The 25,335-nt window shown below is 39.7% G+C and overlaps 1 protein-coding gene across 1 annotated transcript in view; it reads right to left on the minus strand.

The window, feature by feature from the left end:
* The window catches only part of UTP3 (UTP3 small subunit processome component), a 32,884-nt gene that overhangs the window by 4,339 nt on the left and 3,210 nt on the right, over nucleotides 1-25,335 (minus strand). The window contains exons 4-12 of the mRNA XM_053690561.1: nucleotides 17,304-17,360; nucleotides 15,658-15,781; nucleotides 15,121-15,198; nucleotides 14,566-14,690; nucleotides 13,390-13,536; nucleotides 11,097-11,168; nucleotides 10,048-10,088; nucleotides 9,672-9,768; nucleotides 8,844-8,984 (exon numbers count right to left, since the gene is read on the minus strand). Of these exons, the coding sequence (XP_053546536.1) occupies nucleotides 8,844-8,984; nucleotides 9,672-9,768; nucleotides 10,048-10,088; nucleotides 11,097-11,168; nucleotides 13,390-13,536; nucleotides 14,566-14,690; nucleotides 15,121-15,198; nucleotides 15,658-15,781; nucleotides 17,304-17,360 (882 nt within the window). The remainder of the gene's footprint in view (nucleotides 1-8,843; nucleotides 8,985-9,671; nucleotides 9,769-10,047; nucleotides 10,089-11,096; nucleotides 11,169-13,389; nucleotides 13,537-14,565; nucleotides 14,691-15,120; nucleotides 15,199-15,657; nucleotides 15,782-17,303; nucleotides 17,361-25,335) is intronic.

Genomic DNA, 25,335 nt, shown 5'->3' on the forward strand with positions numbered 1-25,335 from the left:
TTCATGTCTGTATTAAGTTATCAATGACTGACTCGGAGAAGCCATGCTTTGATAACATCAAGCGTTCAGTCTCCAGGCAGTCCATCTCAGATTGATTCTATTTAGATGGTTGAAAGGACCCTGAGGTAGAGGGACCTGTCTCAGAAGCAGAGACCGTGATGGAAAGGATGACATGTCCACCAGATCTGCATACCAGGTCCTGCGTGGCTACGCAGGCGCTGTCAAAAACACCAAAGCCCTCTCCTGCTTGGTCTTGACCTCCGGAGGAAATCCCACTCCCCCGGAAGAAAAGTCTGACGACTTAGAAAATCCACCTCCCAGTTCTCAACACCTGGGATATGGATAGCTGATAGACAAGAGTGAGTCTCTGTCCAGTGAATTATTGTAAGACTTCTAACATCGCTAGGGAACTTCTGTTCCCCCTTGATGGCTGATGTAAGCCACAGTCGTGTATATTGTCCGACTGAGTATGATGTACCTCAGAGTTGCTGAGGCCAAGTCTGAAGAGCATGGAATATCACTCCCAGTTCCAGAATATTTATTAGAAGGAGGGTCTCCTCCTAAGTCCACTATCCCTGAGCCTTCAGGGAGTTCCAGACTGCATCCCAACCTAAAAGGCTGGCATCTATTGTAACAATTGTCCCATCTGACCTGCGGAAGGTCATACCCTTGGACAGATGGACCCAACATAGTCACCAGAGAAGAGAATCTCTGGTCTCTTGGTCCAGGTTTAACAGGGGGACAAATCTGTGTAATCCCTGTTCCTCTGACTGAGCATGCATAGTTGCAGCGGTCTGAAATGTAGACGTGCAAACGGTACTATGTCCCTTGCCGCTACCATTAAGCCGATTTCATTCATGTACTGAGCCACCGAAGGGCGCGGATGGGATGAAAAAAACACGGCAGAAATTTAGAAACTTTGACAACCTGGACTCCGTCAGGTAAATTTTCATTTCTACAGAATCTATCAGAGTCCCTAGGAGGGAAACCCTTGAGATTGGGGATAGAGAACTCTTTCCTTGTTCACTTTCCACCCATGTGATCTCAGAAATGCCAGTACTACGTCCGTATGAGACTGGGCAATTTGGATGTTTGACGCCTGTATCAGGATGTCGTCTAAATAAGGGGCCACTTCTATGCCCCGCGGTCTAAGGACCGCCAAAGCGACCCCAGAACCTCCATAAAGATTCTTGGGGCTGTAGATATCCCAAAGGAAAGAGCTACAAACTGGTAATGCCTGTCTAGAAAGGCAAACCTGAAAAACGATGGTGATCTTTATGCATCACAATGTGAGGATAAGCATCCTTCAAATCCATTGTAGTCCTCTATTGACTCTCCTGGATCATAGTTAAGATGGTACGAATAGTTTCCATCTTAAATGACGGAATTCTGAGGAATTTGTTTAAGATCTTTAGATCCAAAATAGGTCTGAAGGTTCCCTCTCCTCGGGAACCACAAACAGATTTGAGTAAAAACTCTGTCCCTGTTCCTCTCTTGGAACTGGATGGATCTCGTACACAATGTAAGAATGCCTCCTTCTTTATCTGGTTTGCAGATAATTGTGAAAGGCGAAATCTCCCCTTTTTTTGGGGGGGAATCTTTGAAATCCAGAAGATATCTCTGGGATATAAATTCCAATGCCTAGGGATCCTGGGCATCTCTTGCCCACGCCTGGGCAAAGAATGAAAGTCTGCCCCCTATAGGATCCGTTACCAGATAGGGGTCCGTTCCTTCATGCTGCCTTAGAGGCAGCAGCAGGCTCCTTGGCCTGTTTATCTTTGTTCCAGGTCCGATTGTCTCCAGACCGCCTTGGACTGAGCAAAAATTCCCTCTTGTTTTGCCTTAGAGGAAGAGGATGCCACACCTGCCCTGAAGTTTTTAAAAGGTACGAAAATTAGACTTTTTTTTTTTTTTTTTTGCCCTTGATTTAGACCTATCCTGAGGAAGGGCATGACCTTTTCCTCCAGTGATATAAGCAATAATCTCCTTCAAACCAGGCCCGAATAGGGTCTGCCCCTTGAAGGGAAGTTAAGTAGCTTATTTATTAAAGTCACGACAGCTGACCATGATATAAGCCATAGCGCTCTGCGCGCCAGTATAGTAAAAAACAGAATTCTTAGCCGTTAGTCTAGTCAAATGAACAAGGCATCAGAAAACAAAGGAATTGGCTAGCATAAGCTTGTCAAATATATTCATCCAATGGAGTCGCTTAACTGTAAAGCCTCATCAAGAGACTCAACCCAGAACGCCGCAGCAGCAGTGACAGAAGCAATGTATGCAAGGGGCTGCAGGATAAAACCCTGTTGAATAAACATTTTTTATCCATTGGATCTAAAAAGCACAACTGTCCTAGTCAGAGGTAGTGGTACGCTTAGCTAGAGTAGAAACTCTTCTCTCCACCTTAGGAACTGTCTGCCAGAAGTCCCGTGTGGTGGTAACTATTAGAAAACATTCTTCTAAAAAATAGGAGGGGAAGAGAACGGCACACCTGGTCTATCCCATTCCTTATTAAAAAATTTTTAGTAAACCTCTTTAGGTATTGGAAAAACATCAGTACACACCGGCACTGCATATTATTTATCCAGTCTACACAATTTCTCTGGCCCTGCGATTGTACACATTCATTCAGAGTAGCCAAAGCCTCCCTGAGCAACAAGTGGAGGTTCTCAAGCATAAATTTTAAATGTAGAAATATCAGAATCAGGTTAAATCATCTTCCCTGAGTCAAAAAAAAAAATCACCCACAGACTAAGCATATTGTGAGGTAGTATCATACATGGTTCTTAAAGCGTCTGTATGCTCTGTATCTACCCCCAGAGCTAACTGCTTTCCTTTAATTTCAGGTAGTCTGACTAATACTGCTGCCAGAATATTATTCACCACCTTTGCCATGTCTTGTAAAATAAACGCTATGGGCGCCCTTGATGTACTTGGCGCCATTTGAGCGTGAGTCCCTGAAGCGGGAGTCGAAGGGTCTGACACGTGGGGAGAGTTAGTCGGCATAACTTTCCCCTCGACAGAATCCCCTGGTAAAAGTACGCTATGGGTGCCCTTGATGTACTTGGCGCCATTTGAGCGTGAGTCCCTAAAGCGGGAGTCAAAAGGTCTGACACGTGGGGAGAGTTAGTCGGCATAACTACCCCCACGACAGAATCCTCTGGTGATAATGTTTTTAAAGACAAAAAATGATCTTTATTGTTTAACATGAAATCAGTACATCTGGTACACATTCTAAGATGGGGTTCCACCATGGCTTTAAAACATAATGAACACAGAGCTTCCTCTATGTCAGACATGTTAGAACAGACTAATAATGAGACTAGTAAGCTTGGAAAACACTTTAAATCAAGTTAACAAGCAAATATATCAAACGTTACTGTGCCTTTAAGAGAAACAAATTTTGTCAAAATTTGAAAAACAGTGAAAAAAAAAGGCAGTACAACAAACGAAATTTTTACAGTACATGTAATAAGGTAACAGAGCATTGCACCCACTTGCAAATGGATGATTAACCCCTTAATGCAAAAAACAGATAAAAAAAAATAAAAAAATGACATAGACGTTTTTAAAAACAGACACAACAAACTGCCACAGCCAACAGTGGGAAGCTTCAGTTAACTGTTTCTATGCAAAATTTAAGCCAGCCATGTGGAAAAAACTTAGGCCCCAATAAGTTTCATCACCAAACATATGTTAAAAAACGATTAAACCTGCCAGCAAACGTTTTAAAACACATTTTTACAAGAGTATGTATCTCTATTAATAAGCCTGATACCAGTCGCTATCGCTGCATTTAAGGCTTTACTTACATTACTTCGGTATCAGCAGTATTTTCTTAGTCAATTCCATTCCTAGAAAAATATTTTACTGCACATACCTTATCTGCAGGAAAACCTGCACGCCATTCCCCCTCTGAAGTACCTCACTCCTCAGAATGTGTGAGAACAGCAAATGGATCTTAGTTACGTCTGCTAAGATCATAGAAAAACGCAGGCAGATTCTTCTTCCAAATACTGCCTGAGAAAAAACAGCACACTCCGGTGCCATTTAAAAATAACAAACTTTTGATTGAAGAATAAACTAAGTAGAAAGCACCACAGACTCTCACGACCTCCTATCTATGTTGAGGCTTGCAAGAGAATGACTGAATATGGCAGTTAGGGGAGGAGCTATATAGCAGCTTTGCCGTGGGTGGACTCTTGCAGCTTCCTGTTGGGAAGGAGAATATATTCCATAAGTAATGGATGATCCGTGGACTGGATACACTTAACAAGAGAAATTGCATATTTTAGCTTGAGAGATGGTTATCTCACTATGCAGGGTTCTATATGTGCAGAGACAACACATAGTTTACAATTTTATCCTAAAAATACCCCAAAGATTTTGTAGGACTTCTCTCCATGCCAGTGAGTTTTTGATTATCGGATCCCAAGCATTGGTCTTTGAGAATAAAGTGATGGGCTATCTACAAGTATATAGAGAGATAAGACAATGGTGTCTGTTCTCCCTACATGTTCAGTCCATTTGATTGAGTTGCAGTTCAAGTAACAGAAACCGCTATTTCATAAATAAAAATAAGCCTAAACTAGCAATTTCCCATGCATTTTAAACCCTGCAGCTGGTTTAACAAATCGTTGGAAAAACATTAAGGGGAAACCAACCTTACAGAACACTGTCCCTTTAAACTATGCATTTTCAGATGCTTGTAATTGCACACACAGCGCAACAAGTACATATATTTAAAATGGACAAAAGTGTAAAAGAAAATGCTCTCATGTATTATTGCAATAATAAAATCAGCTGCAGAGCAGCAATGCACTACTGGGACCTAGCTGAACACTTTTGGCGAGCTAGTGCTTCTGAGCTTACATAGCTATGGTTTTCTACAAAGAACACCAAGAGAATGAATTACATTTCATAATAGAAGTTGAAAAGTCTCTTACAATTGCATGCTATATATGAATGATGAAACTTTAATTTTGATGTTTATGTTCCTTTAATTGTTAAAAAAAACAAATCAGTGATTATAAAAAAATGATAATATGTCTATAATTACATACGGTATCTTATATACACATAGTGAGGTCTATCTTCAGAGTCTAGACAAAAATCTGAAAGGGACATGACATTGAATCCAATTTTTTTTCTTTTGTGATTCAGATAAAGCATGCAATTTTAAGCAACTTATATAATTTACTCCTATTAGAAAATTCTTTGTTCTCTTGCTATCTTTATTTGAAAAATAAGGCATCTAAGCTAAAGAGCCAGACATTTTTTGGTTCAGTACCCTGGACAGCACTTGTAATTTATCCACAAATCAGCAAGAACAACCCAGGTTGTTCACAAAAAAATGGGCCGGCATCTAAACTTACATTCTTACTTTTCAAATAAAAATACCAAGAGAATGAAGAAAAAATGTAATAATAGGAGTAAATTAGAAAGTTGCTTAAAATTGCGTGCTCTATCTGAATCACGAAAGAAAAAATGTGGGTTCAGTGTCCCTTTAAGACTGGTGAATGTTAAAGTGAATGTCAATTTTGATGCTAAAGTTTAAAAATTTAATGAAAAACAGGGGCACTTTAATTCATCAAAATTTACATTTCACTCCTGTTGTGAAAAAAAACAACTTACCTTTTAAACTTGACAGCCGCTCCAGCTTCCTCCACCCGTCGCAAAGTCTCTTCCTGGGTCTAAAATGAGGAATCTGGCTTCCTCCAATCACGGCGTTGAATCAGACACGGATTCCCCCAGGGTGGGGGGAAGCCGTGATTGGAGGATGACCTATCCATCATTTCTGACGTCAGAAATGGCTTGCAACGACCGGAGGAAGCTGGAGCTGCTGTCAAGTTTAAGTAAGTATTTTTTCACAACAGGAGTGTAATGTAAATTTTGATGAATGAAAGTGCCCCTGACATTCACTTTAAAAGGGACAGTAAAGTCAAAATGAAACTTAAATGTAGTGGATAGAGTATAAAACAACAATCCAATTTACTTCTATTATCAATTGTACTTGGTTCTCTTTGTATCCTTTGTTAAAATAGTAATTCTAGATGAGCTCAGCCATATAGCCACTTATCAGCAGTTTTTGGAACATTGTTTATTGCAGTGTTATACAATGTTGCATATACTGGTGTTATAGCTTCTAAAGACATGTGTACGCTCGTAAGCTCCTATCAGCCTACCTAGGGTTATGCTTCAACAAAGGATACCAAGAGAACAAAGCAAAAAGAAAATTGGAAAGATGTTTTAAATTAAGCTCTATCTGTATCATGAAAGTTTACTTTTGATATTGCTGTCCCTTTAACCCCTTAATGACCAAGGACGTACGCCACACGTCCTCTAAAAAAATACACTTAATGACCGAGGACGTGTGGCGTACGTCCTTGGTCTGGAAAGCAGCTGGAAGCGATCCTGCTCGCTTCCAGCTGCTTTCCGGTTATTGCAGTGATGCCTCGATATGGAGGCATCCTGCAATAACCCCCCTTGGCCATCCGATGCAGAGAGAGCCACTCTGTGGCCCTCTCTGCACCGGACATCGATGGCCGGTAGCGTTGGTGGGTGGGAGCCGACTTGGGAGGCGGGTGGGCGGCCATCGGTGAGATCTGGAAGGTGGAGGGGGGCGGGATCGGGGGCGGATCCTTCGGGGGCGCGCACGGGCGCGCGCGCGTGCACGGGGGGTAGCGGGCGGGCGCGTGCACGGGGCGGGAGCGGGTGGGAACCGCTACACTACAGAAAATTTTTTAGAAGTATATTGTCAAATAAAATTAAATACTTGTTTTACCAAAGCATCTAAGGGATCTGGAGGGGTGGGGGGTTGGTATTGGGGGGGGGGGAAGCTACACTACAGAAAAGGGACATTTTTTAATAAAAAAAAATGCATAATATTCACTTAAATGGGTACTGGCAGACAGCTGCCAGTACCCAAGATGGCGCACATTAAGTCAGAGGGGGAGGGTTAGAGAGCTGTTTGGTGGGGGATCAGTGAGGTTGGGGGCTAAGGGGGATCCTACACAGAAGCATATGTAAATATGCCAAAAAATTGCACAAAAAAGCCAAAATTTTCCTTTTATTTTAGTACTGGCAGAGTTTCTGCCAGTACTTAAGATGGCGGGGACATTTGTGGGGTAGGGGAGGGAAGAGAGATGTTTGGGAGGGATCAGGGGGTCTGATGATTCAGGTGGGAGGCTGATCTTTACACTAAAGCTAAAATTAACCCTGCAAGCTCCCTACAAGCTACCTAATTAACCCCTTCACTGCTAGCCATAATACACGTGTGATGCGCAGCGCCATTTAGCAGCATTCTAATTACCAAAAAGCAACGCCAAAGTCATATATGTCTGCTATTTCTGAACAAAGGGGATCCCAGAGAAGCATTTACAACCATTTGTGCCATAATTGCACAAGCTGTTTGTAAATGATTTCAGTGAGAACCCTAAAATTGTGAAAAATTTAACGTTTTTTTTAATTTGATCGCATTTGGCGGTGAAATGGTGGCATGAAATATACCAAAATGGGCCTAGATCAATACTTGGGGTTGTCTACAACACTACACTAAAGCTAAAATTAACCCTAGAAGCTCCCTACATGCTCCCTAATTAACCCCTTCACTGCTGGGCATAATACACGTGTGGTGCGCAGTGGCATTTAGCAGCCTTCTAATTACCAAAAAGCAATGCCAAAGCCATATATGTCTAATATTTCTGAACAAAGGGGATCCCAGAGAAGAATTTACAACCATTTATGCCATAATTGCACAAGCAGTTTGTAAATAATTTCAGTGAGAAACTGAAAGTTTGTGAAAAAAATTGTGAAAAAGTGAACGATTTTTTGTATTTGATCGCATTTGGCGGTGAAATGGTGGCATGAAATATACCAAAATGGGCCTAGATCAATACTTTGGGTTGTCTTCTAAAAAAAAATATATACATGTCAATGGATATTCAGGGATTCCTGAAAGATATCAGTGTCCCAATGTAACTAGCGCTAATTTTGAAAAAAAAATGGTTTGAAAATAGCAAAGTGCTACTTGTATTTATGGCCCTATAAGTTACAAAAAAAGCAAAGAACATGTTAACATTTGGTATTTCTAAACTCAGGACAAAATTTAGAAACTATTTAGCATGGGTGTTTTTTGGTGGTTGTAGATATGTAACAGATTTTGGGGTTCAAAGTTAGAAAAAGTGTTTTTTTTTTCCATTTTTCCTCATATTTTATAATTTTTTTTATAGTAAATGATAAGATATGATGAAAATAATGGTATTTTTAGAAAGTCCATTTAATGGCGAGAAAAACGGTATATAATATGTGTGGGTACAGTAAATGAGGAAGAGGAAAATTTCAGCTAAACACAAACACCGCAGAAATGTAAAAATAGCCTTGGTCCCAAACGGACAGAAAATGGAAAAGTGCTCTGGTCACTAAGGGGTTAAATTGCTAAGGTGGGACAAAAATATTATTTAAGGTGCGAGTAACGGTAACAATATTTTTTTTTTTTATCAAGCTTAAAATGGACCACAAAGGTTTCCTTTTTATCATTTTCATCCACCTATCAGTGTATTTTTAGTGATATTTATTGCTATTATGTTGCACACAGTCCAGTTCATGAGTCCTCATTTGTAAAAATAGCAAAATTAAACTGTTATTGCCATTTTCAGTGCCTTATTGGAACATCTTTTTGTCTATGTTCTACACTATTCTGCTCTTTTTCTATCTACACTATTAAGTTTTGGTGATGCAGAAATACTAGGTAGCTGTACTGTTAATAAAACTATGTGAATTCAGACCTAAACCACAATCTCCTTATAAATTCAGTATTCACTAAAAATGCTTTTTTTTTTTTTTACCTTTACAGCAGCTTTTTTGGAATTCCTAGCGGTTTTTGTGGAACATTCTTTTGCAGATACATTATCTTCCAAAGCATTTGTTAGAAGCTGCTTAATTTCTGCTGACAGCCTTTCATCCACAGGACCCAAATCATTGATCAACTAAAAACACATAAGTAAATAAATGATAGAAATATCAAATACAACATGAACTCATCAGTATATTCAGATTTTGTTTTTAATAAGTTACTAAAATCGTCAGATATGTGTATTTACATTTGGCCTGTTATTTATACAGAATAGAGAATATCATCTGAACATCTCTATGTAAAAAAGGAAGATATTTTACCTCAAAATTTCCTAAGTATTCACACAACACTGTAAAGAGACTTTAAGCAGCCAATCAGGATGATAGTCCCAGGACTTGCAAGGGAGCATGCATCTGGCATGTGCAGGCACAGTCATGTTATTTTCCTATTCAATTTAGGGAAGTTTACATTGAAATATCATGAGATCACAGCAGAGCAAAGCATGACCTCAGCACTGCTGATGTTAATAGGCTATTCTCACCCCCAACTTGCAGCTGGACAGCAGCCGAAGTATAACTGTTCACAGAGCACTTACTCTGGTGAGCTGAAGAAATTTGGAGGTAAAATATCTTCCTTTTTACATAAAGATGTTCAGGTGATATTTTAAATGTCGGCTTTTTACAGTTATGCTGCATCACTTTCAAGTGATTAAGCAAATAAGTGTTATGTCCCTTAAACCAGTTACCCATATCATATTATGAAACATACCACATATACCATAAAATTTATTATTTCATAAAGAAACGTCTGAATCGCTTACATTTCTGTAGGTAACAAGCCTTTCTATGACTGGGTGGCCGTGAATTGAGATTCTTTTCGCCTTCAGAAGCAAATAGTAGCTTATATTTGTACAATAACTGCAACAAGATTAAAGTTATTTATTTATACAGCTTCATGATATTCTGCAACCATTTTACAAAGAGAAGAGTTGTTACATGGTTTTTTTTTAGCAAACAATCAAAGTGCGCAAAGAAAAAGGGACTTATAGCCCTGCTCATGAGTGTATACTGGCTGAAGCATCTTTAACATTTTATAAAACACATAAGGGGGTTGTAAACCTACAGTGTTAAAAGAGATTTAGAGCAATAACTATAACGTACCATATTCTGTTTAGAGTGTTACCAAAATGCACTTACTTTAAATAAAGTTGGTATCTGGTCTGAATGTAGTTGCTCCCCTATGAAAACCAGAACAAGTGATTACTTTCTCAGCATGATTATAGTTTTTCATAATCATATACAACATTGTAAGTACAGTTTTCCCTTTCAACTTACCCTTGTTTGGGAAGACTGGAATATATACATGAGTGTTGCAAAACCCCTATGGTAACTCCTTATGTCTCTGGCGTTCATACAATATATTTAATACAGAGACTGGAAGGAACCATGGTTTTAATTGTATAGCCTTGCTTAGGTAACAAAAACTAATTATGTGTTTCAGCACACACACACATACAATATATAGTTCCAAGTCATTTCCTCAATAACTAAACACCACAGCAAAAGCTTTTTGTTCTAAAAATGTTTTTACTTCTGCAATAAGCAGCCGATTTACAAGTTGAAAGGCATGAGGAAAATGCAATCCTGAACAAAACAGGTAAGCAGCAATTTCTCTTCTACACATCCAATATGTGCGTGTTCAAATGCTAGGTGTCTTGTTTATTAAATATGGCATGTGGTCAACATACTCACAATACTTTTAGTGCAGATGAAGACCATGTGTAGTGATGGGGAAGGGATTATGTCCGCCTCCCTGCACCTCATGCCCTTACAGGATGGCAAAGCAGTTCAGAATTACTTACTATTCTTTACAACCTTGTCTGTACATTTTATAACACTTTTTATTGCAGAGTTCTCACATCATGATATATACATAAAATGGTATAGTTTGAATACGATAGGTCTATTGGAGAAAAAAAAAACCTATATATTGTGTGGGTTTCAGAAAAAAAACAATAATATATATTAGAGTGGATTTCTTACTAAAAAAAATCACTTTAGTAGTGTTTAAATGTCAGCTGCATCTAAAAGCTTTAAAACAGCTTGGCACAAGGCTCAGTAGCCAAGGGGATATATACATTACAATATTTTTTTTTCTAATATAGCAAATATCAAATTTTGGTTTAAAAGTTCACCACCAGTGATCATCGGTAATAATGCACAGCTGTCTATCTGCTGGGTCATACCTTTCCCTGAGGAATATGTCCACTTTTCACTAGCTTTAAGAGTGGTTCCAAGTCATTCTTCACTTCAGATAACTGTGAGAAGGACAAAATATGTGCATGTTACAATAATTAAGGGAACAAGGTTTTAAAAAAAAAAAACCAAACAAATATATTTTGGTACCTAAGGTGGTACAAAAACATTAAAACAATATTTTGCATGTTAATGATTTACACATGGAGCTTATTTGTGCACCTTTTTCAACTGGGTATAAAATAGACAAAGCAATGTATCATTTATCGAGACTCTAATACTGAATTATCATCCTCATCCAAAGAATTCTTAAATAATAATAATATATATATACACACACACACACGCACTGTGAAGGAGTAAATGCAGTGCTTTATTTTATCTGCCATTGTCAATGATTCAAGTCCTGTTGAAGACCCTTCAATTTATAAATTGCTTATATTAATAAGTGAACTGTCTTAGAGTAACAGACATCCCAGATAGGGTCAGAGACTCAGTTAAGGGGTCTTAACTTTTAACAATTAAGTTCTCTTTCAAACACAAACACCACAAGAATTGTCTGTGTTTACATGGTACTTTTAAAGAAATTCAGAATTTAAACTCCCTAGCATTATGGGAATGTGAAGTAACCTACAATGTAATTTATGAGCTTAAACTAATTGTGTATTTGAATAAAAACTAAAAGGTTATTAGCAAAAGTTGTGTTTTTTTAGTGCCAATCCTGGAACTACCATCTTTTTAGCCCAATTATACCTTTTGTAGAAAAGTTTATGTGTGGCCACTAACACTGGACAGAAGAAGACATCTGAAAAACCCAGACTTAGATTTCAGATGACTATGGGCTTCATCAGTAAAACACAGCCATATCCTTCTAGGTAAAAGTACTGTGCTGGGTGTTAAAACCCCATGATACATATTTGTATAATGACAGAGAGGAGCACTAAGTGCTAAACCAAAGCATAGTGCCAGGCTTCCCATGGGTACTGGGCTTAGCCCCTAGATTTGTAAACCTTAGAATCGTCCCATTAGCCTACCTCCACAATTCACTTTATTGAACGCCAGGTGCATTTTAAAGACTGCAGATGAATATTCTTGATCTTTAAATCTGGAGATGGTTTACACGCTACTTTTAAAGAAATTCAGAATTTAAATTCCCTGGCATTATGGGAACGTAATGTAACCTACAATGTCATTAATGAAGTTAAACTATCCTGAAACAATTGTGTATTTGAATAAAACTAAAAGTTTAATATTAGCAAAAGTTGTGTTTTTTTAGTGCCAATCCTGGAACTACCCTCTTTTTAGCCCAATTATACCTTTTTGTACAGAAGTTTATTAGAGTGGACTCTAAAAATGAACAGAAGCAGACATTGGAAAAACCCAGACTTAGATTTCAGATGACTATGGGCTTCATCAGCAAGATGTGGGGTTACTACACCCCAGGTAAGAAAACACTGCCGCACACATTTTGTACTTTTAAAAAGTCTAATAAAGAATTTTGTTTTAATGTTCCTGAGTGTTCTGAAACCAGAGGCTATTTCTCCTTGCTGCTTGTTACAATATGGAAAGATTCTGTACTGTGAATTGCATCTCAGGCTTTACTTAGGATAATACCTCGACTCAATACACAGCAGTGCGTCACTCAGAACTTCCACCATGGCAATGAGTAGCTAAATGCTCAAGGAGTATAATACCCTTTGATTTTTTGTTTCATTTCTGAATCTAAAAGATCTGAAATATGGGGCTGCCCAGTAGCCTGCAAAAGGGGAAAACTTATTTTAAAAAATATGCACAAAACTGGCACATGAATGTTTTACAGGAAGGAAATAGTACCTTTTATACTTTGTACTGGAAATTATGCATTTAAAAACGGTATTCATCTCCATTCCCAGGTCCCTTTAACATATAAGATCTCATGTGGATGTGTAGATACATCCCACATTCCTGGAGAGAGACCATTTGTATGCACCCCCAGGCAGTCTCGTGCACAGCTATTTAGAAGACCAGGGCTGTTTCTAAAATTCTCAGAATACGCGTACAGGCAACCAATAAGCTCCCTGCTTCTTGTACAACGCCTACACAGCCCTGTAAACCAATCAGGGAAGCTGCAACATAATACAGCGTGTTAATGGCAAAAATAGATGTGTGGTCCTTGATGTGCATGATATCCCTCTATTTGTTAAGGGGTAATTGGTGAATATTACAATCTGTAGTTTGCACAGTACTTCAGAGAATGACAATTGTAAGATGTAATTCCTGAACCTAGAACAAAGACTCCATCACCTTTAGCTTTAAATCTTGAATAAGTTCCAATAACTCCGGAGACTCTGTCTTCAGAAGTTTTCTCTTTTCCTTTTCTGACATTTTTTCCAAGTCTTTAACAATTTTCTCTTCTGATGGCTTTTCTTCAGTCTGCTTTACTCCAAATGCCTACACAAAGTTTAATTATAAATATTATACATATTCTACCAAGCTAAACACATTAGACATTTTTATATTAAAGGCAAACCGTAAATCAATAGAAATAAATAAAACTGTCATAAAACAATATAGTCTCTCTCCTGATAAAGGATTCAGTTTTTTTTTATTAAATTGCCTTGAACACACACTGCATTTGGTAATACTTGCTGCACAGAATTTTAATTCATGATCACTAATTCAAGAAAGGTATATAATTTTAAACTTTAAATTCCCCATTCACAAACTCTGTAATTTTGTTTACTTCAGGGGTATCAAACTCATTTAAATTGCGGCCATTTTCCATACAAAGTGCAACTCACGCGGGCTGCACACTACCTACAAATCTTGACATTGCCATGTTTGTTGTTTTTGAATTGTATTGAGTGTCTTTTATAGGGATGGTAAATCCTAGCATTTGTGAAACACTAGGATTTACCATTTGAACAAATAAAGGGGACTTTCCGTCATGAAGTATAGAATACTTAATGCTAAAAGTTCCTTTGTTTGAAGCATTCGCCGCACTAAGCTGCTCAGGCAGCCCGCGGAAAAAGGCTATCTTGCTGAGAGGTGACGTTTCCACCTCTTAGCAAATAGCTGTGCGTTCCAACTAGCGCTAAGCAGGATAGCCCGCAAGGCTACTGGCTAAGAGATGGAAGCGTCACCTCTCAGCAAAATAGCGTTCCGCTGTGGGCTGCCTGAGGCGCTCAGCCCAGCGAACGATTCAAACAAATAAAGGAACTTTCAGCATGAAGTATTTTATACTTCATGACTGAAAGTCCCCTTTATTTGTTCCAATGGTCTAGGATTTACCATCCCTTTAACGTTATATTCTTTGGCAACACTAATCGATTCATTGCAAATAGCACCAGTTTGACACCCCTGCACTACATACTAATCAATAGTTACAATATTTGGAGAGCAAGTGAATTTTGTACAGCAAGATGTTGTACACCCAGGTGCAACTGCCCTTTGTCCTTACATTTACATGCACATATTCACCTGTATAAAATCCAGACCATAATCTTCCTCATTAAGGGCATTTGCTAACCGCCTCTGAATATTTTGAGCTTCCTCCTCCTCTTCTTCAGCCTCTGCGTCAATTTCTTCTTTACTTTTCTTTCCTTCTGTAAAAGTATTGTACAAGGTTCTACTATGTTCATTACTGACATGTTATTAGAGCAGTGAAATAAAAATGTGCTTTTAAGTAGAGAAAAACCATGTTAAAAATTTGTGCCCAAAATGAAAAGCTATGCATCATGGGAAAGTTGCATGTTGGTTGTTCATATGAAGAGGAATTTCCCAGATGATGTAGTATGAGTGTACTTGATAATCTGTTTTTGTAATGGAACATGGTTGCTATAATATCAGTGTTCTTACTAGGAATATACAGCAGTGGATAAGCACTAAATTAGGCCTTGTGGTTGCCTTTCACTCTGAGCAAACTAGTAACGTTTAACGCTGTCTGGTAAATTATACATGTGTATTATAAAATGTGAGAAATGTACCGATTTATCAGAACAATAAGATTTACATAACATGGCAAACCAAACATACTTTTTTTGCTGTGCTCTGCATAGTCTGTGTCATAATACAGCTTCTTCCTCTGCCCCCAAGCCAATTCATCTGGAAGACCTATAAAATATAGAAACAATTAAATAATAATTGGTTAGCAATGAAACATTTTATATGAAACTAGTGATTTTTAGCAAATAAATCAGCACACAGAATATAACTGGATTAATGGAAGGGGCGTTGATTTAAGGAACAGTCAATGGATCACACATTCGCTGCAGTCATTTTATTGTCCCTCTTCCAGTGATTGACATAAGAACCTATATCATGAAGGCATTTTTTATATAAATTGTGAGTTTCTCACATCATGCACTTCCTTTCTATTATAAGGTTCTAAACACTTTGATCAGTTTGTGACAATATTAGCCATTATACAATAGAAGGATGCTTCCTTTAAAACAAGCAGATGCTGGCAAACTAATTGATTGAAATTAAGCTACTTTACACAAGCACTTTACATGAATCATTTGCATGTTACACAAATAACTAATTACTATTTAAACAGAAACATGGACTGACCATCATTTCTACGATCGTCTAGGTCACTTCCCATACTCTGCTGATCATCCTCATCATACGCCTCCTGCTGATCGTCGTCGTCCTCCTCATCATCATCATGGATTTCAAGCGGCATAACTTCATCCTAAATCCGTTAACATCCTGTTATATTTACAGCACATGAACTAGAATACAGGTCTAAATATTTAGCTGTAAGAGTTTAATGAGCTGGAAATTACACGCTTAATAGTTCCACTTATATTTCTGGAAAACCTGAACATAGTTAAAGAGATAGAAAAGCTTGTTTAATTGGTGTAATAAAAAAGCACTAAGCAGTGGGTTATAATTAATAGAAATTATTGCAGTATGTATTATTCATAGTTTTAAAATGATTTTATTATTATCAGTTATTTGTAAAGCCCCAACAGATTCTGCAGCGCTACAATTTTTACCTTTTTCTTTCTTTCTATTTTTTTTTTTTCTTATTTGTGCAGGGTCAATTACTTCCTGTCACAACCCCACAAGGGGGGCTGTAATCTCTACAGGAAGGCAAATGAGTAGCTTTGCGTTCGAAGTGGTTGTGAAGGAAACACCTGCACTAGCTAGACAGTTTCTTGCGAATGCTCAATAGATGCCTGTTGCTATAAAGATCTGTAATGTAAACTTCCTTATCTCACTAAAGGCAGTGGCTGAACTTCTAAGTGCTCATTTTGTAAGAAAACAAGTAAGTTGTTTGCTGGTTTTTAACAATCTGTTCTATGTTTACATTGATTTAACTTTTTTTTACTAAAGCAGCATTTACACATATCAAAAAATGCCATTTTCTGAAAAAATGTTAAAAGGACTGTTAAATGGAGAACAACGCTATAATCAGCACATGCATAATAAGAAGATGATGCAATAAAACTTCCTTTGAATTTTAAATGAGCAGATTTTTTTTCAGACAAATTTCAGATTACTTTCTGTCCCTTGTATCATGTGACACGCATCTGTCAATCATTGACTCATATACTTATACATCATGAACTATTGCACATGTTCAGTAGAAGCTGGTTCCTCAGAAAGTGTGTATACCAAAAAGATTGCACAATTGGACAATGGAAGCATATTGGAGAGTTTTTATTTTTTTATTGCATGCCGAGTCATGAAATTCTATTTTCTACTTTAACATCCCTTTAAGTGAAAGTATATTACATTTAAATTGACATGAATACAGTGTTATTGGTTTTATACTCAGGCTTATATGGAGAACTGCCTCTGCTTTAATGGTTTCTAAGAACACATCTATGCATGTGTGACAAGAAAAATGTTGGTTTATTCATAAATAAAACATCAGTTTAAAATAAATAAATTCTGAAGTGGCTGTTTTAGATGAAACAACAAGGTCCCTTTAAAGAAGATTGTCTTCCATAAAAGGGCAGTTACCAAAGACATGTAAACCACGATCAGAAAATGATATCTTGGTACTTATTGAGTACAAACTTGTTTGGGGTTTTACACAAAACTGCATTCACATCAGTGCTTCCTTGTTAGGAGAGAAAAATGTCCTAAATAGGCAAATCCTGGAAGAGTAACGCTTCTTTGTAAGGGAGTGATAATAGTATCAAATCATCTTCCTAAATTCTGCCAACCAGTAAAAATTACAGACATAGTTATGGTACACTGACCTCACTGTCCAATTCTTCTGCATCACTGTTGAATTCCACACCTTCTTTCATTAGACTCTGTAAAAGATCTTTAAATTAATGTTGTATTCTGATACAAAGTTAAAAAGATAATGTAATCCTTTTGTATTCTGGGGCATACAACATGTATTATCAATAAAACAATAACACAATAGAATAATATAAACATTAAAAAAACACACAAAAAAAACTAAAAAAAACTTTGCAAACAGCCAGGAAATTACACCTTTGAACAATCTCCAAATGATAAATTAAACAAAAAATAATTTAAAGAGACACTAGAAAATGTTTCTTTAAATGTTGTTTGCTTGTTACAATGCAAGGCATAAGGGTGGGTATGTTTGTGCCAAGAATACATTTGAAAAGAGTAAAATTATATATATATATATATATATATATATATATATATATAAATAAAAGGATTGTTTGTGTGCACAATTGTATGCTGATGAAGGGGTGTTAAACCCTGAAAACGTTCCACATTAAAATTTTGAAAAAGACCTGTGAGTGCAACGCTTGTTCCTGTATACTACTTCATTTTTGCACCCAGGCTGCTGATGACTGGTGGGCTAAACTGGATTGTGTTAAGTGTGTGTGTATATGTATATATATATATATATATATATATATATATATATATATAATAGCTGGTATTCTTGATCTATATACACACACACACATATATATATATATATATATATATATATATATATATATATATATATATATATATATACATACATATACATATACACACACACACACACACACACACACACAGAGAGAAGTGCACTCACAGGAACGAAAAACTGGCTTAAGAAGCTGCACCCAGGTGGTAAATCGCCATAGAGCAGGCTAACAATGGTATTGAGACGGTTGTTCGTTCCTGTGAGTGTGCTTCTCTTTGTGTGTATTTAGTCTCCCTATTTGAAAAAGGGGAAACCAGATGTGGACTCCTTGCTCAATGTGCTTAGACTAATATGGCTACACCTCACTGACGAGGCCCAATGAAGGCCGAAACGATCGTCTGGGGTTGCTGTGTTCCTTGTTCAGATAGGAATTGCCTGGTATTTTGGCGCTGGACTGACCATAATAGGCGGGATCAGACTGATATACTACAGAAAAGTTCTACTCTGTGAAAAGCATTACTGGGCTAAAAAGCTGCACCCAGGTGGTAAATTGCCATAGAACAGGCTAACAATGGTATTGAGCCAATTGTTCGTTCCTGTGAGTGCACGTGTGTGTGTGTGTGTGTGTGTGTGTGTGTATGTGTGTATATATATATATATATATATATATATACAGTGAGGCCTCTGTTTACGAATTTAATTCGTTCTCCGGGTCGTTTCGTATTGCGAAAAATTCGTAAACCGAAACACGGTTTCCCATAGGAATGCATTGAAAATCAATTAATGCGTTCCGGAGGTCCGAAAAAATTCAAATAAAGTGTCCAAAAAATGCTCCAAAAGGCTCCAAAAGGCTTAACAACTTGCTGCAAATGGCTCCAATGTCTCCAAAAGGCTCCACAACTTGCTGCAAATGGCTCCAAAAGGCTTAACAACTTGCTGCAAATGACTCCAAAAGGCTCAACAACTTGCTGCAAAATGGCTCCAAAACCTCTCCAACACCTCCACACTGGTACCCAAACTTCATTAATTCAATCATACTTGAGTATGCAGGGGGCACAGGGGCCACTGGTTTCGTATTGCGAAAAATATTCGTAAACCGAGGGGGGCAAACCGGCATTTTGTTTCGTATTGCGAAAAAAATTCGTAAACAGAGTCAATTTTTCTTCAAATTTCGATTTCGTAAACCGAAATTTCGTATACCGAGTCGTGCGTAAACCGGGGCCTCACTGTATATATATATATATATATATATATATATATATATATATATATATATATATATAAAAAATGCTATAGCCATGCACTCACTGGGTGCTTCCTTATAACCATCAATACATAGTCCAATCACTTAAGTGCACTCTCAGGTCTTTTATTAAAACAATTCCTTTATTTATATTCCATATAAAAATCAAGATTTCGGCTTAACCATAAGCCTCTCAAAATATTGATTTTTAGTGGACTCCAAGTCAGGGCATTACCGCCATTTTCCTGGTGTTTCAGCGTGATACACTGAAACACCGGGAGAACGGTGATGCCGTGACTTGCAGTCCACTAAAATTCATTGTCTTGAGAAAGGTTAAGCGTTAAGATGAAATGTCAACTTTTATATGGAATATAAATAAAATAAATTGTTTTAACAAAAGACCTGAAAGTGGCCTGGAATAGTCTGGATTTCAGAATATTTGTATATATGCATCTGTAAAACAGAACAATTTGGAGAGAGAATGGGACCAAGTGTACACAACAGTATCTTATGTCATTTACACAATATTTACTTATTATAATTCAGCTTATACATGCAACCTAAAGGTAGTTTTATATTATTTGATTGTAATACTTTTGTATAAATAAGGCTATCATTTATATTTTAAAACACAAAAATACAAACCAAAGATTTAGGCAGAGAGGAATGTGACATACTGGTGGGGAATAGGGATTTTTTTTTAATTTTTAAATATTAATAAAATAAAAAAAGGCTGGATTTGGGGTATTTGTATCTGTAGTAACCTTTTCCCTCTGGACTTGTGACATTTCTCCCTAACTAGTGATATTTTTCCTCCCATGTATGTATGGGTGTATAATTATATACAGGCACACAGACATATTACTGTCCCCAATAAAAGTGGTAGTAGCTTCTTGTCAGGGTTTTTTCCCTGTTTTGTTTGCCATGTGCTGCTGGCAGCCATTTTACTCACCTCTCTTGCTGACTATGGTGCATTGTGGGGGATGCTGCTCATTTCCGACACTTCCTTTAATGTCCAGACTGGTGTGCATCATCTGTGTGAGACAGGATGCAGTCTCAGAATTGTGATGTCATCACTTATTATTTAAAGGGCCTCTGTTCAGTATGCTTTGCGTTGTCTCAGACCTGTTTGTGAGAGTTCCTGTGTATTACCTGGCTGTCTGACGTCCTTCCTGATCCCTGGCTTGTTCCTGACTCTGCTGGTTTCCTTGTTCCTGATTCCGGCTCGTCTGACTATTTGCTTTGGCTCCTGACTCGGCTCGTCTGACTATGCTTTGCCTTTGCGTTGTCTCAGACCTGTTTGTGAGAGTTCCTGTCTATTACCTGGCTGTCTGACGTCCTTCCTGGTTCCTGATCCCTGGCTTGTTCCCGACTCTGCTGTTTTCCTTGTTCCTGATTCAGGCTCGTCTGACTATTTGCTTTGGCTCCTGACTCGGCTCGTCTGACTACCAGCTCTGGTTTTGACTCCTGGCTTGTTATTTGACTTGTGGACTTTTTATTATTTGCTGCTATTAATAAAGGTGTGATTATTTTTGCACTTCTCGTCTCAGTCTGATTCCTGGCACCCTGACATTACGCAAAGGCCATGAATCCTGATGGTGCTAATAATCCACCTTTACCTGCCATCATTTCCAAGATGGATGAACAGGATCACCGCTTGGATCAATTTGCACTAGCCCTGCAAACCCTGCTGACTCGCACTGCACATTTGGACCAAAGTGTCCCACAAGCTATGGCTGCTCCTGTTTCCGCTGCTGCACCTAGTCCTACCAGGAGCATGTCTGGTTCTGCACCTCTACCTCAGCGACATGGAGGCGATCCTATTCAGTGCAGAGGGTTTTTGAACCAGGTGGGCATTTACTTTGAGATGTTACCTCAGGCATTTCCCTCTGACAGAGCTAAGGTGGGATTTCTCATGTCGTTACTCTCTGACACAGCTCTTGCCTGGGTTAATCCCTTGTGGGAGACTAATAAACCTGTGATTTCAATTTACCCTGAATTTGTGGCCTCCTTTCGAAGGGTATTTGATGTTCCGGCTCGCTCCTCCTCTGCTGCTAAACGACTCATGTCCATTCAGCAAGGTACAAGATCTGTTGCTCAGTATGCTATTGAGTTCCGTACGCTTGCCGCAGAGGTTGGTTGGAACAATGAAGCCCTTGTTGCCGCCTTCTTTCATGGGCTCTCTGATGCAATTAAAGACGAAGTTGCTGCCAGAGATTTACCAGAGGATCTCAAGGCATTGGTGTCTTTTTTTTATCCTAATTGACATCAGACTCAGAGAGAGGCCCTCTTTCAAAGAGCGCTTGCGGAAGCCTCCTGTTCCGTTGTCTCCTACGTGTTCGTTCCCACCCATGCCTCCCTCTCCTCCCATGCCTCCTGGTCCCGAGTCACCAGGTACTGCTGAGCCGATGCAGCTGGGATTCACGCGTCCCTGTTTATCCTCGTCCCCGGAACCGCTTAAGGAGAAACCTTTGGTCACGGTTGTCCTTTCCTGGGTGGACTACTCCATAGTCACCCAGGCTCTTGTTGACTCTGGTGCTGCGGGCTATTTTATTGACAGTGCTTTTGTATCAAAGCACTCCATTCCTGTTTTGCCTCGGTCCGTTCCGCTTGCTATTGAGGCCATTGATGGCAGGCCCCTTCAGCCCACACTCGTTACTCACAAAACTGCTCCGTTGTCCATGGCTGTTGGGGCTCTCCATTTTGAAACCCTCCAGTTCCAGGTGATAAACTCTCCGCATTTTCCGGTTGTTCTGGGTTATCCCTGGCTCCAAAAGCACAATCCCAGTCTCGACTGGGGCAGGTCCGACATTTTGTTGTGGTCCCCGCAATGTATTTCCACTTGTCTTCGGAAATCAGTTAAAGTCTTGTGCACTTCTTCGGTATCTCAATTGCCAGAGGAGTACCGAGAGTTCCTAGACGTTTTTGACAAGGTGCGTGCTGGTACGTTGCCTCCTTACCGTTCTTACGATTGTGCCATAGACCTGCAACCTGGAGCCATTTCTCCTCGGGGCTGGGTTTACCCTCTGTCTGTTGCAGAGAATTGTGCTATGGAGCAGTATGTTGCCGATGCTCTGTTGCGGGGGGATCATCCGCAAATCCTGCTCTCCTGCAGGGGCTGGCTTCTTCTTTGTGAAGAAAAAGGGTGGCGAGTTAAGACCATGCATCGATTATAGGGGTCTTAATCGTCTTACCATTAAGAATGCTTACCCTATTCCGCTCATTACGGAACTCTTTGACCGCCTCAAGGGAGCTACGGTCTTTACTAAACTTGATTTGAGAGGAGCGTACAATCTTGTTAGGATTAAGGAGGGCCACGAATGGAAAACAGCATTTAACACCAGGATCGGGCATTATGAGTATCTTGCAATGCCCTTTGGCCTATGTAATGCTCCTGCTGTTTTCCAGGAATTTATTAATGATGTCCTACGAGATATGTTGCAACAGTGTGTTGTGGTGTATTTAGACGACATCCTCATACACTCACCCACACTTGAGGCTCATTGTTCTGATGTTACACGGGTTCTTCAGAGACTACGTGAGAACGGCCTGTTTTGTAAACTCAAGAAATGTGAGTTCCATCAGACTCAAGTAACCTTCCTAGGTTATGTTATCTCCGTTGCAGGGTTATCCATGGATCCTGACAAGTTATCTGCAGTTCTGCAGTGGCCTCGCCCAGTCGGTATTCAGTCTATTCAACGTTTTTTGGGGTTCGCCAATTACTATAGAAAGTTTATTAAAAACTTTTCTTCCTTGGTCAAACCTATCACAGACATGACCCGTAAAGAGAATGATCCACTCCATTGGTCACCTATTGCCATTAAGGCCTTTGATAGTCTTAAGACTGCCTTTGCTGCCGCTCCAGTTCTGGCTCATCCTAACCCTATCCTGCCTTTCGTTCTTGAGGTCGATGCGTCAGACTGGAGTAGGTGCCCTCTTGTCTCAACGTTCTACGCCTGACGGTTCCTTGCATCCGTGTGGTTTCTTCTCTAAGAAATTGTCTCCAGCGGAGTGCAATTATGAAATTGGCGACAGGGAATTACTGGCCATAATTTTGGCACTCAAGGAATGGAGGCATCTTCTCGAGGGTACTAGCGTGCCAGTGCTCATTCTTACTGACCACAAGAATTTAACTTATCTATCTGAAGCAAAACGTTTGTCGCCCCGACAGGCCAGATGGGCGCTATTTTTGTCTCGGTTTAATTATGTGGACTCCTACCTGCCTGGTAGTAAGAATGTTAGGGCTGATACCCTCTCTCGACAATTTTCGCCTCTGTCCAATGAGGAGTCTGTACCTACTCCTGTTATACCTCCTGACCATATTTTAGCTACCATACATACTAATTTGACTTCTCCCTTGGGGGAGGAGATCCTGGCTGCACAAACCAACGCACCTCCTAAGAAACCTAGTGGTAAGTGTTTTGTTCCTGAGAATCTTCTAACTAAACTTTTGCACACTTACCACTATCCTAAAGCCGCAGGTCACCCAGGCAAGAACCAAATGATTTGGTCTGTCACTGGACAATTCTGGTGGCCAGGTCTTCGTTCTAATGTTGCTGCGTATGTTGCCTCCTGCTCAGTTTGTGCACAGAATAAGACTCCCCGACGTATTCCTGTGGGTCTTCTTCAACCTATTGCTAATGGTGAGCGTCCTTGGACACATCTTTCCATGGACTTCATTGTCGAGCTCCCTGTTTCCAATGGCAATTGACCGTTTTTCTAAAATGTCACATTGCATTCCCTTGATGAAGTTGCCTACCGCACAGGAGCTTGCTTCAATTTTTGCCTGTGAGGTCTTACGTTTACATGGGTTATCCAAGGAGATAGTGTCGGACCGGGGTAGCCAGTTTGTCTCCAGATTTTGGCGTTCCTTTGGTGCTCAAATGGGGATCCAGCTTTCCTTCTCCTCGGCATATCACCCTCAATCCAATGGGGCTGCGGAACGGTCTAATCAAGCTCTGGAACAGTTCCTCCGTTTCTATGTCTCAGTCAGATCACCACAATAATTGGTCTGAACTGTTACCTTGGGCAGAGTTTGCTCGTAATAGTGCTATTAATGCTTCCTCCAAGTTATCCCCGTTCATGGCGAATTATGGGTTTCAACCATCCTTGTTGCCCGATTCATTCATGTCTCAGGGTATTCCGGCTTTGGAGGAGCATCTCCGGCAACTCCGTTCCATGTGGGTGCAGATTCAGGATTGCCTTCATCGTTCTATGCAGCGCCAAAAGTTCCAGGCTGATTGTAAGTGTCTGCCCGCGCCTTCCTACCAGGTTGGTGAGAGAGTTTGGCTGTCCTCCCGCAACTTGAACCTTCGTTTGCCTTCCAATAAACTGGCTCCCCATTATGTTGGTCCTTTTCGAATACTCCGACGGGTCAATCCTGTGGCCTACGCTCTTGACCTTTCTCCTGCAATGCGCATCTCCAATGTTTTTCATGTCTCCCTCTTGAAACCATTGGTTTGTAATCAGTTTACCACTGTGTTGCCTCGTCCCCGTCCTATCTTTGTTGACAACCATGAGGAGTATGAGGTCAGCAGCATTATTGACTCTCGTATATCCAGGGGCCGTGTACAGTATTTGGTTCACTGGAGGGGCGGAGGAGCGTTCTTGGGTTCCCTCCTCTGATGTTCATGCTCCCGCCCTCCTCCGTGCCTTCCATGCCCGTTTCCCCAATAAGCCTTTTGTCCTCCTGCGGGGGAGGGGTCGTTGAGGGGAGGGTACTGTCAGGGTTTTTTCCCTGTTTTGTTTGCCATGTGCTGCTGGCAGCCATTTTAGTCACCTCTCTTGCTGACTATGGTGCATTGTGGGGGATGCTGCTCATTTCCTGCACTTCCTTTTATGGCCAGACTGGTGTGCATCATCTGTGTGAGACAGGATGCAGTCTCAGAATTGTGATGTCATCACTTATTATTTAAAGGGCCTCTGTTCAGTATGCTTTGCCTTTGCGTTGTCTCAGACCTGTTTGTGAGAGTTCCTGTGTATTACCTGGCTGTCTGACGTCCTTCCTGATCCCTGGCTTGTTCCTGACTCTGCTGGTTTCCTTGTTCCTGATTCCGGCTCGTCTGACTATTCACTTTGGCTCCTGACTCGGCTCGTCTGACTACCAGCTCTGGTTTTGACTCCTGGCTTGTTATTTGACTTG

The sequence above is a fragment of the Bombina bombina genome, chromosome 8, assembly GCF_027579735.1.
Source record: "Bombina bombina isolate aBomBom1 chromosome 8, aBomBom1.pri, whole genome shotgun sequence".
Lineage (NCBI taxonomy): Eukaryota > Metazoa > Chordata > Amphibia > Anura > Bombinatoridae > Bombina > Bombina bombina.